Genomic DNA, 13,280 nt, shown 5'->3' with positions numbered 1-13,280 from the left:
CTTGCTCGAGATCAACGACTTCTCATCCTCGAGAACATTTATATTTGGCCAATTTCGCCCATAGATCTCTTCGATTGTTAAATACGAGTCAATAAAAAGCTGCTTTTATTACAACGATTGTTAAACATTAAACAAATACCGAGTTGTGAGAGTAAACTATTCGAATAACTGCACTTTCTTAATTGTTTCAAGCATCAATTATTCTATAGTATGGAAAGTGCATTCAATTACGTATGAGTAAACGTAACAGCATCATTATATTCTTAAATTTTATTGCTCGTTGTGACTCGTACAGGGAAGCAAGTTATCTCACGAATATTATGCGAACACCAATATTACAGTGGCATTAGATAACCTGATTAAATCCTTTAATTTAGCTGCGAGACAGAAGAAATTGTCTTATAACTTCGTCTTTTTCAGATTATTGATGGCTATATAAAATTTATATAAAAAGCTTTAGTATCGATAAAGCTATAGTCACGAACTGGGTCAACCTCGACAGCTTATGCTTGCATGGATTGTCTATCTTTAATTTAATTTGTACTTTTCACATCATTCGCAGTCCTATATATAAGAGCCCCTTACGAATTTTACTTGTTCCAACAAATGAAAGGAAACTTTTCTTACCAGCGTTACCTGTGCATATAATAGTTCAGCCTATAGAGAAGCCAACGCTTGAACAATACTAATGAAGTGTTTGATTAGATATGACCTGTAAATATCTTTCCTGTAATTAAATTTGATTTATGAAATAACAGATCACTTTATGAATCGGTTATGTGAAAAATGACGCAACTTGAGCTATAAGTTTCGAATCTTTTTTAGCTCAATTTTTCTTATGTAGTTGTTTTATGTTCTCCACTTTGTAATTGCATACGTCAGCCATTGCTACTTCTCTACCAGAGTAGAGAACGTTTCGCGAAAATTATAAGAATCTCATAATTCAGGAGCATATTGCTCTGAGAAAGTATCACTATCTGACTATATATACGATATCGACCTACATTCGTAGGTAAGATCGAGACCTTTACCGGGGACACGTTCCAATAGTTCCAGTATGCAAACGAATTACCTTAACCAGCGCGCTAGCACATTTTTCTTAATAAATAAGTGGAGGAATTAACCAATCTAAATACGCGCCTATGAAAATGTTATTTTAGCCTACGTTTACAATTAAAAAAAAAGAAAATGACACGAAAAGGTATGTATAAAAGAAAATATATATATATATATTGCTTTCTCACTCAATATATTTTACTTATATAACAGCGTAAACAAAAAGTTTTGGGAATAAAAAATTACTTTTGCGTGCCATGTTTATCAATAATTCCAACGCTCCTTGCATCAGTAAAGTCTCATCACAGCCAATGACGTTACGTTGGTATACGTTCAATTTGAATGTACCATTATACCGTACCGTCGATTCAAATAGATGCAAGGCGAATGCAACAATAATTGCTCAACAACATATTGATCTTACGGTCTAGCGAGAGTAATTCTATGTCTCAGTATTAGAGTGACTCTGATTTCACAAACTCCAAGAAATAAAATTGTATATTTATTTCGTAAAACTGAATTCTGTTACTCTTGTATAAGAATTTAGTGTTTTAAAAGAATTGTCATTGAATTTTTTACACAAGGGAACATTAAGATTGTCAACGGTTTGACATCACTGAAAAGAAACATTACTTGATTTAAATGCATCTTTCGTTAATAAAATTTAAACGAATGCATTAAAACAATTTTTTAACTGAATCAGTGATTTATTAAGAGCAAACAGATATATTTGATTGGTATCAATCGAGTAAAGATTTACTAGAATCAAAGGCTTTTCGTTTTCTCATTGTATATACGAAGCGGAAGCAGCTGCGACAAGTGGAGGGACAAAAAGAAAGGAGCTTGGGTGAGAATAAAGCGTGGGAGAAGATTCGTATGATTCGACTAAATGATAAGTGGTGGCATTTGAAGGAAACCTTTCTCCGCGTGCGAAGAAAATCTGATTATAGATGTTCTCTCGCGTGAATTCCTTGGTCTAGTGGCGTGGTCAAACCGCAGTCGGTCAATGATACAAATGCTTCGCTAGTTTTGCGATACACGGGCTCCTGTACTTGCACATGTGGAAAGGTGTGCGTAAACGGCGCGTTGCCCAATGAACTGACGAGCGTCAGCGAAAAGAAAGCCGCGCGCGCACCTTACATAATCAAACCACTGACTCTTTCTAAGCCATGTAATCCGGACTCCACTACTCTACTGACGTAGCGTACGCAAGATCTATAAGATCGTTGCTTGACTTTGTCTCTAATGCCTAACTACTTTCCTCGTGTCTGCAAATTTGCAATTTACATCCCCCAATGTACTTTCCTTTCATTCTTTTTCCATTTTCTATTACGTTCACTATGTATAGCTGTTACTTATAACAATATTACACGATTGTAATGTTATAAAATAAATCTTAAACTATTATGTGTGTGTGTGTGCGCATAATTTTGTAGAATTTAAATTTCTTTTTAGAAAATATTGCACGTGTATACCTTATGTCTCGTTATTTAACATGTTCCACTTATAAATCTCATTGATTTAACTCGAGCAGTCGACGTATCATAGTACAAAATCTATTTTTTACTACGATATGTAGTTAAGTTCGACTATTTCCAAGTTACGTAACGCCTGTGAACTTTCAAAATTAATCTTTTTAAATTAATGACTGGATTATAAATTGATTTAATAATAAGAAAAAAACATCCGATCAAATGGGCAAACACGCATCATGCTATGTATCGGTCAAAGTTACAATGGTGTGGATCATTCAGCTGTTACCCCCATAAAATTGTTTGCAAAAATCAACATTTTTTACTAACAATCGACCTACATTGATTACATATCAATAAGGAACATTATAATTTTTTATATCGTCAAAGTCAAATATATTTATATTCGTAGCAATATGAAATAAACACAATTTCATAAATAGCTGTCCATACAACGATATTGCCTGAACAAACAAATATAATAACTCATTGATTCTTATGATGTTTGGTGTGTCCCTTTTTTATTTATTACACGATTTCTTAGTTTATATCTTTGTTATGAATAACGACAGTAAAATAATTTTGGATGCATTCTTTAGTTTATATAATTAGGATTTTATCATATAGTTATCAAAGTTACACTATATATTCTAGGAAAAAGAAATAAAACGGGACTTATAGTTGTAAAGAGATTTTTCGCCGAAGCGTTTTCGACAAATTCGAGCTACATGCAAAGTTGCATTATCGCGTTATGATATAATGCATACAACGCGATTGGTAAGATTACGAAACAGAGGTGAATCAATTGACCGATCAATTTTCTTTCACTCGGTTAAATGTGATTTTAGAAGGAGCACGCGAAATTGCATAAGAGAATATAAACACGTGGTTTCTTGGGAAAGGGGTGTAAACGATTGTTAAGCAAGCGTTACGAATAATCGAGATATGCAGGTATATATATGTATATACTGATGGTTTTTTCTGTGATTTACAGGGACGGCACGCTAGGAGGCGGAGGGGCAATTAGAAATTCCAACTCGCAGCACACAATGCAAAACAACATGGAGAGCAACGTGGAAAACGCGATGATGCCTAGCACAGTTTTGGCCACCCCCGGCCTCAACAATCCTGCCTGGAATCGACAGCAAGCTGTCAGCGTGAGACACGCCTTTAAAACTTATGGCAGCAGCAAAAATCCTAACCACGTAATACAAAACCTCAGCATGACAGTCGCCAAAGGATCGATGTAAGTTTTTGCGTCAGCAACGTGAGAATGTATCACTCCATTACTTAGTATTGAAATGACCAAATGGATTCTCCGACAGAGAGTCCATTATAAATAATAGCTTTTTTCCCGTTTTTTCTTTCGCTTGACGCGACGATAAGCATTGACTTTTAGGATCAAGCACGATCCATTTATATCGCTCTGGGAAGATTGTTGATTGCGATTAATGTCACGCTCGAGCCTATCGTAAATTCTTCCAAGCAATTTTACGTATGTTCCGTGTTGCCCCGCGACAATGTTATAAATTATCTTAATTATTTATCATCGAAGATTCATCTCTCTATCGGATAGGTACACATGTACCGTGCTGAATAAAACATATAAAAACTATCTGATATGCGTAAGAGTGTAAAGGTAATTTAAATTGTTATCGATGGAAAATAAGTCATTTGATATAGCTTTCATTGACAATCGAGGAAAATGTATAAAAGTAAAGTAAGGGTTTTTGTATAGATGCAACGTATAGAGCCAAGGAATACTTGTTTTTAACCTTCCACGTGTCGTTTGATTTATCCATTTGGAGCACTGCTCCACTTGACCATCGTTAATCACTCGTTTAGTACCACTCACGAGCACTTTTCTCGTTCGCATCACGAATTCAGATAATTCGTTACGGATAGAAACGTGTCAGGACTGTAGCGCGGTGTACGTTAAGTATAAGGATTTATTTCGTTGAAACGAAAATTGAGAATAGAAAAATTTATCCAGACTAATGAAAATAAAGAACAAACAGAGAGAGAGAGAGAGAGAGAGAGAGAGAGAGAGAGAGAGAGAGAGAGAGAGAGAGAGAGAGAGAGAGAGAGAGAGAGAGAGAGAGAGAGAGAGAGAGAGAGAAATGGACTCTATAATCGAATGCTTTTCCATATTCTTAGCTTTTTACGCTTACGTCATCGTCGCTGCAGTTACGTCAGGCATATCTCAGCAGCTTCGATTTATTTAACCTGCCGGTACAATTTGAGTTTCATTATGTCATTATTTCTCTTTCAAAGTACGCCATTGGACTTTTCAGTTTTAGACACATGCTTCCGTTCGTCCACGGGATTATACCCGCTGTCGTCGTTCGGTTATCAGTTACACAAATAAGTCTCGGTGTCCAATGACGGATTACAATTTCCAAGGATTCGAGGCTCGAGCCAAGGACCGAATGTTTATTTGGTTCGCAGAGAGGAAAATTATGACGCTATTCGCACGAGCCATTAGCATTTGCTTTTAAAATTAAATACGCACTCGATTGGCGTCATGTTAAACACAATTTCCGACGAGAAGCCCCGAGGAGGGGAAATGCTTAATTCGAGCTTCGCGGTGATTAGATTCATTGTGTACACGAAAGCTAATGCATCGCAATTAACATAAGACCCGGTAAATAATTCCTATGAAAAATGTGGTTTACCTTGTCGTAGAATTGTCATGATTCGCTCTGACGAATTGTACGACGATTATAAAGAGGAATCGTTCTTCCACCAATTACATTTCACGAATGGCAATGATATCATTAAGTAATTCGTGAAACAATTACTCGAATTGCCTTCTCGTATACAATCCTTAAAATTAAGGGACGAGAAGAAAATTTTGCATGATATTTATTTAGCAATTCCATTGTCGTAAATATACATTTTGCTGAGATGAGAAAAAAAGTGCTTGCATAGTATTAGTCTGCAACTATTATTTTCCTGTTTTATTGCGATGACTTTGTTTTTGAAAGCTCATGTATATAAAAGGAAACAAAGGTTTATAAAAAGCTGGAATGTTTTTCTTTACTATAGATACGGTTTGCTTGGTGCAAGCGGCTGTGGTAAAACCACCTTGCTGTCCTGTATCGTCGGCCGCCGGCGGTTGAATTCTGGCGAGATATGGGTGTTGGGTGGAAAACCAGGTACAAAAGGCTCCGGAGTGCCGGGCAAAAGGGTAGGCTACATGCCTCAGGAGATCGCTCTTTACGGCGAATTCACCATTCGAGAGACAATGATGTACTTTGGCTGGATCTTTGGAATGTGCACGTCGGAAATTGTCGAGAGATTGCGTTTCCTCCTACAATTTCTGGATCTGCCTTCTCAAAATCGTTTAGTCAAAAATCTTAGGTAAGATTTTATTACACGCACATATCCATATATATATATATATAAATAATAAATTTATTACTAAATTTATACAAGGATTCTAGTATATAACGATAATTAAACTTCACCCTTTTATAATTGAGATCAAATTGAAATTCATTTCTCTTTGTCAATGAAGAATCTTTGTTGTAAATGATGAATGAAGTAGCGTTATTATAATTGAAGTATAGGGTTGAGCAACTTTTAGCCTGAAGATTCTTAACGCTTGAAATTGTATGATTACATGATAATTTTTAAACCACAGGACTAGAGCCTTGAGTTAAAATTGCTTCTTATTCCCTGATGTCAAGTTTTCACATCTTTATCTGGTTTTCGGGTATTTAGCGGCGGCCAACAAAGACGAGTATCATTCGCCGTGGCGCTGATGCATGACCCGGAGCTTCTGATCCTCGACGAGCCAACCGTAGGTGTGGATCCCCTTCTCAGGCAAAGGTAAAACTTTTTTCTTCCTGACCTCGTGCATAATCTCTTCGCGCACATACACGCGCTCTCGCTCGTTTCTCTCGGTTTAATAAATTCTTCTTAGTTTTCGTCTTTTTACATCGCGTCAAAAACTTTTAATTTTAAAATAATGCCATATAATACACATATGAATATTTCATTCTAATAAGCATGCAGCGTATACAATATGTGTGCGTGTGTGTATAATATTCTATATAGCTGAAGCAGATCATTGAAAAATTCATGCCGAACGTTTAAAAAATAGGAGAAACCAGTCTTGCAAATAAAGCAACAGCGGCACGAAGAGTTCAGAGCCAATTTTAACCTTGCGAAATGGACAAACAGGTTTACATGTGCCCACGGCAGATGAAAAGAAAATGAGAATTTAAGATCAAACTGTAATGCGGATACGCGAGGACTCGCTATAATTCTGCGGGTTTCCCAAGCCGTCGCGTTACAACAGTGAAAGGATTACTACAATAAGAATGGATAAAAAAAAGCGACGATAAATGGTCCAGCCATTTGGAAGAAAAAGCAAGGAAGAGACGGAGAGGGGGGTATGGTTTAATTATTTATAACGATTGTTGATAAAGGTCACGCATACCATGTATCAGGAGCATGCAGCCACGCTTGGGAGTAGCTACAAAAGTGATACGTTGCATCGACGAGAAAAACCAGTTTCACGAATGAACCTTAACGAAACGAGGGTGTGATCAGGTATTTCCAAGTTAATTGGCTAGCGCGGAATGCCACGTAAAACAAGAGGGCCAGCCGAGGAAATTCAAGGCCCTGAATCGAGTGGTTACTGCAAAGGATGAGAAAGGAAGATTCTGAACTCGATCTCTTCTCGTTCTTCTCCGTTCTCGCGCGCGCTTTCGCTGAAAGCTGAGAAGCCGAGTGCCGAAGGATTTAATCGCGCGTACCAACAAATCGCGGACGTTGCACCGGACCATAAATCACGCTTTAGGCTTGACTTTGAGAGAAAGTATCGTCAACTGACCTGAACAGGAAAAAAGAAAAATTAACGATATGGAAATACGTCTTATTCTCAAGCTGCGTATATAACGTCGCTCTGCAATTCTGCATTGTTTTTCATTTTCTCCGAGCACGCAATATTTTTAACTAAAAGTTTCTATAAACATTTCATTACAAAACAGATTCTGCGAAAAAGAAAATTAATTAATACAACATAATGCTTTAACGGGCCGGCAAAAAAATCCTATTACTGTCGAGGCTTTAATGTTGAAATTAACGCTTGCTCTTATTTATGGTACACGAATATTTGATGAACAATATATCGTAAATTTTCATGATGCAACGAAATCAGCACTCTAATGGGTAATTAGAATAGCAATTGAATTAAAAAAGAATTGCTTTGCAGTAAATTTCTAAAGGATTGGAGTCACGATTAAGATACTTATTGGTATACGGAAAGATTTTTTTTGTTTTCAAACATTCTTAGGGAATTCTAAAAGGTTGCTGAATATTCTCTAATTAGATATTTAAATAATAATAATATATTAAAATGACATAACGGAATGTTAGGTTTTATATATTCCTTTCTGTACAGCCAATAGACATCTTCAGATTGGATTTTTGATTTCCTTCGTGCAAAACAGTATACCGATAAGGCTTGATAAATCGCTAATTAGAAAACAGACTTTTACTTGGGATTTTACAAGCCGAATTAGTTGAATATTGCTACAAAGATTTCAGTTGTATTTTATGATGACGATTATCTTGAACCGGAAGGTCATTTCACTACAAATAAAGCGATCTTTATGGAAAGTTTCGTTGGGTTGAATAGCATCTTGTACCTGAAACTTTCGATTTTAGTCCATTTATCGTGCCATTACACCCGAATGACCATGGAATTTCTAAAACACGGTCATGAACTCGGGATCGAGTGTAAAAATGCACGCATATATACGGAGAATATATATATATATATATATATATAGGATTGACCGATAAGAATATTCGCATAAAACGTGCGCGCAGCTTGCAACAAACGCGCAACGTCTAATTACGAACGAGAAAGTTTAGAGGTAAGAATGCCGTGTCCCTTTATACAACCGAACTCACTTGTCTTTGGTCAGTGAGCGCGTGCTGCTAAAATCTTTACGAGATAATAGAAGCTCTTCATGACATTTTCGAAATTGCAAGAAAAGTCTTAAACTGAAGTAATATCACTTCAGTCAGTTTCACTGGTAGCCAATATTGCAAATTGCGCACTTCATATAAATTATTAGTCAAAATAATGATAAACTTGCCTGTTTATAGGCTAATATTGTTTAATAAAATTTCTAACTACTACTTGTTTATATTATTTCCTCATACCAAACAAGTTTTCACAATTATTGTTGTAATTATTGTGCTACCTTGCGACGTGCATATGTGTTTTCTACGATTTTCTCATATATTCTTAAGGATAGGCTGAAATTTCGGTCGTTACACGTTCTCGTTTCCTTTTGCGTTAGCAACGAGAAAGAGAGATAAAAATACAGAGGAAGATCATCTTTGGTACTATAAATTGTTGGAAGCCAGCTAGCTCTTCTATGCAATTTGAATGTCAGCTGTTTTGTATTTTGCTCTTCGAGTCACTTTCTTATTTGCATTCTTCCCGCTGTGCGCCGACCATGAATACGTCTCAAATTTTTTTCAAGGAACAAAAAAGTGCAATTGTACTGCAGCACTGCAACTGCCAGGTCGATGGAGTTGCGTCACAGTTTCGTGGCTGACAAACTCAATACAAGATTATTGCAAGGATCAAGTGTCAAGGTATCGATGAATCGTTAGAAAGAAGAGCGACTGAAGAATCATGCCATATGAAAAATATAATAATCAATAAATTCCGTGTGCACATCAATAATATACTGTATAAGCTGTAAGCTATCGCGTAGAATATTACATTTATATGCATGAAAAATTATTAGCCACTACTGTTATTTCAGAGTTTCCATGCAAACTACTAACAATACTTTGATAATCCATTTAATCAACGATTTTTAGATGCAAAACTGAACTAACGAGTCTTGAATTTTCACAGTATCTGGAATCACCTGGTCCAAATAACAAAGGATGGCTACAAAACCGTCATCATCACGACGCATTACATCGAAGAAGCCCGACAAGCGCATACGGTAATATCTCATAGTAAATTAATAATATAATAATCGATAAAAAGGTGCACAACATCTTTGCGCACGGTTGAAATGAAAGCCAAAGATGAGTTACGACCTTACATGTAGCATATACTACCAAAAGAACTTAATAATCATAATTGCAGTGGGATAGATAATGCATATACAAGTATAAGCTAATTAGAATCGATTGTCTTTAACAACGTCGCTCATTTGATTGGCCACTGTTCTTTGCATATTGTCCCGTGTCATTTACGCTGATTCTTGCACGCGTAACGCCTTATGCAAATTATCCATTCTAGAATCGCCTTCCTCGCACTAAAAACTCCTTCTCAACTGCATGCAGCTCGAACTTTGAACTATGATTGCATATTTGCATTATTAGTACATTATACTGCTTATATCCTCCGTGGTTCATTTAAAAATATCTGTTATTTTAGCTAGTTCTACAAGCTGCATCAACATACTTGTAGACTGTAGTATGTTTTAAACAATAATATTACCAAAGATTGTGTTTTCTTCTTGCAGATTGGTCTGATGAGGAGTGGACGATTGTTGGCAGAAGAGTCTCCAAGGACGCTCCTAACCATGTACAACTGCCCTTCTCTGGAGGATGTTTTCTTAAAATTGTCCAGGAAGCAGGGACAATATGCTCAACCTACCTCGGAATTAAATATTTCGAATAATATTAGTCTAGTAAGTGTTGTGAGTTTAGAAGGTAAACAAAAAGCGAGGAAGAACGAGCTGGGTTTTAATTTGAACTCTCTTTTATTTTAACAAGGCTTCGTTAAACTGGGGCAAAAAAGACGAGCCAGTCTACGTAACAGAGGAATCCGGAGTTGTGGGTCTAAACTTTCATCAAAGTAAGGAGGTACTCATCCACGATACAACCAATGGCGTAGGCAACCACTATGATGTAAGAGACTTTTTGTTCATAAAACTACAGATGGGTGTAGATTTCTTATATTCTCCTTTCACCACAATCTTAAATTGTATCTACATTGATTAGATGAACGGAAGACCAGTGCCAAAAGCAGACTCTACGTTAGCATGCGACGACTGTGGAGATTTTACAGACTGTTATAAAATTACAAGTCCTGGAAAAATAAGGGCTCTTTTGCAAAAGAACTTTTTACGTATGTGGAGAAATGTGGGGTGAGTTTAAGACGAAAAGCAAAGTCGTGTTGGAAGAATGTATTATTTAATTACCAAAGGTTTTTCTTTCTTTACTTCGACCAGTGTGATGCTCTTTATCTTCGCATTGCCAGTTATGCAAGTAATACTCTTTTGCTTGGCTATCGGAAGGGATCCTACGGGTTTAAAGTTGGCCATAGTCAATCACGAAATGGATTACGAAAACATGTCCTGTCCAATTTACAATGACTGTAGTTTTACGTTCCTGAGTTGTCGATACCTAAAATTCCTAGACAATGAAACTATGATAAAAGTAAGTAAGAATAGCGTGGGAGTAAAGTGTTTATTGTTAGATTAATTCAGAAATATTAATATTCTCTTAACGTTTGCCGAATAGGAATATTATCCTGATCCGGGTTCTGCTATGGATGCGGTACGTAAAGGCGAGGCCTGGGGTACCTTGTATTTCACCGAAAACTTTACGGATGCACTCGTGGCAAGAATGGTTCTAGGACGAGATGCTGACGACGAGACTCTTGATCAAAGTGAGATCAGAGTATGGCTTGACATGTCCAGTAAGTATATTTGTGTTTGCACTGCTATGTGTAAGGACCGTGCATACCAACACAATGACAGTGAGATAAGAATGTGTATCGGTGTATATGCGTACTATCAGCATAAAATATCCTTCAATTTTTGCACTTTTTAGGGTTCACTTTATATATACGTATATAGAGTTACATATTGACACTTTGCTATCGTTTTATTTGCTGCACGTTCCCTATAACCTGAAAGTATAATGACAGCTGTCAACATCACGCTATTATAATTACAGATCAGCAAATAGGTCTGATGCTGGCAAGAAATCTACAGTATTCATACCGTGATTTTGCCAAAGACTTATTATCTACGTGTGACCAAAACACGAAGCTTGCCGATGTGCCAATACAATTTAAGGAGCCGATTTATGGCTCCAACGAGCCCAGTTTTACAGATTTCGTAGCTCCTGGAGTTATCTTAACGTAAGTACTTGATACAAATGTGCATATTTATTGTAAATACAGATTTTGTATACTTTAAAAATTGCACTGCAATTATTTATTCATAAACTGCCACTTGTTCGACTAGCTGATTATGAAGAAACAGAAAAATTCTTGTACACTCATCAATCGACTTCGACTGGTACATGTATAATGTAGTAAGACCGATAAAGTGAAAAAAAGAACTGTGGCGACATTATGCAACGAAAAGCTGTACCTACTGTTTATTATAAATATGAAATTTAATCAGTACGTCTACACTGACCAGACAAGATTGAAGCTTTTTATGTTTGTTTTTATCTATCTTCGTTGTTAGAATTTACTCTATTCGAACGAATTGAATGAAATTATTGGATTAATTATTCTGCTAGAATGTAAAGTACGTTCGCTACTTGACTATATAATTTTTTTTTCTTGTTATCTTTGCAGAATCGTATTTTTCTTAGCAGTAGCATTAACTTCGTCAGCCCTTATAATCGAAAGAATGGAAGGTCTATTAGACAGAAGTTGGGTTGCGGGGGTCTCACCGGGAGAGATCCTTTTCTCGCACGTCGTCACACAATTTGTTGTAATGTGTGGACAAACCGCATTGGTCCTCATATTTATGATCCTGGTCTTTGGCGTCGAGTGTAAAGGCGAAATTGGTTGGGTCATTATATTGACGATACTTCAGGGGCTCTGCGGAATGTGTTTCGGTGAGTTGAACGAAAAATTAGTAGACTTAATCATTTTTTTCTTTTAACAAAGTAACTATTTTCTTGTTTTGTTCACTTGGCTCCATAATTAAACATTAATTTTTCGCGTTTTCCGTATCTAAATTGACTCTTAAACCGTATGTATCATAGCAATATATATATATATATATATATATATAAACCTTCTCATAACTTTAATTACGATTCAATTTATTCCTTCAGTGTCTGTATATTTTAACTTACGAATAATAGCGTACTTATAAGCCTAAGCAATGTATCATTGGATAAAAATAACCCCAGGCAAGAATTAATTATACCTTTTTCTACCATAGTGATCTAAATATGGTATAAAGAATAATTAATGCGCCAGGCCGCCCATATACACGTAATATTATCATAGAAAGAATTTACATGCAATATAATTGTAATTGTGTATCTTTAATGTAGCTCATCGCTTATAATGCATAGTGTTATTGTTAACCAATTAATCGCTTTAGACAAGCGTTTAAAAGTAGAATGCTAACGAGAACTGAAATATTTATTTAATTACAGGATTTGTGATTTCGGCAATTTGTGAACTCGAGAGGAATGCCATCCAGCTGGCGCTAGGTAGCTTCTATCCAACACTCTTGCTCAGTGGTACGTATCGTTAATGCTTGACACAGATTTGACGTAGTCTTTGTGTGCATGAAACGCAATAAAGTAGAAACTGCCGTTACTGCTAGCACGTTCGTACAAAACGTATAGTAGCAAACAGTAAGTTTAATGGAAAAAATGAGGATAAAAATAATAATAATTTTTAAAAAATAACGGTACAGGTATTAAATATTGATTCTGCAAATTCTATAGATTCAACGTAAAAATTCATCCAGGTTTTTTCATTCGCTCCAACACTAA

The 13,280-nt window shown here is 36.2% G+C and overlaps 1 protein-coding gene across 4 annotated transcripts in view; it reads left to right on the top strand.

Moving 5' to 3' along the window:
• Positions 1 to 13,280, top strand: part of snu (snustorr) — a 34,844-nt gene that overhangs the window by 18,955 nt on the left and 2,609 nt on the right. For all 4 annotated transcript variants that reach the window (XM_066742707.1, XM_066742708.1, XM_066742710.1 and 1 more), the window contains 12 exons: positions 3,523 to 3,774; positions 5,577 to 5,891; positions 6,255 to 6,362; positions 9,421 to 9,514; positions 10,043 to 10,210; positions 10,296 to 10,430; positions 10,524 to 10,669; positions 10,754 to 10,961; positions 11,046 to 11,223; positions 11,484 to 11,670; positions 12,118 to 12,383; positions 12,936 to 13,022. In XM_066742707.1, coding sequence (XP_066598804.1) covers positions 3,523 to 3,774; positions 5,577 to 5,891; positions 6,255 to 6,362; positions 9,421 to 9,514; positions 10,043 to 10,210; positions 10,296 to 10,430; positions 10,524 to 10,669; positions 10,754 to 10,961; positions 11,046 to 11,223; positions 11,484 to 11,670; positions 12,118 to 12,383; positions 12,936 to 13,022 — 2,144 coding nt within the window. The remainder of the gene's footprint in view (positions 1 to 3,522; positions 3,775 to 5,576; positions 5,892 to 6,254; positions 6,363 to 9,420; positions 9,515 to 10,042; positions 10,211 to 10,295; positions 10,431 to 10,523; positions 10,670 to 10,753; positions 10,962 to 11,045; positions 11,224 to 11,483; positions 11,671 to 12,117; positions 12,384 to 12,935; positions 13,023 to 13,280) is intronic.

This window comes from Prorops nasuta, unplaced genomic scaffold (genome assembly GCF_024137725.1).
Source record: "Prorops nasuta isolate Cenicafe-Biocafe unplaced genomic scaffold, Cenicafe_Pnas_1.2 PNAS00030, whole genome shotgun sequence".
Lineage (NCBI taxonomy): Eukaryota > Metazoa > Arthropoda > Insecta > Hymenoptera > Bethylidae > Prorops > Prorops nasuta.
Note: the sequence above shows the minus strand (reverse complement) of the source record. Positions and strands in the feature narration are given on the sequence as shown.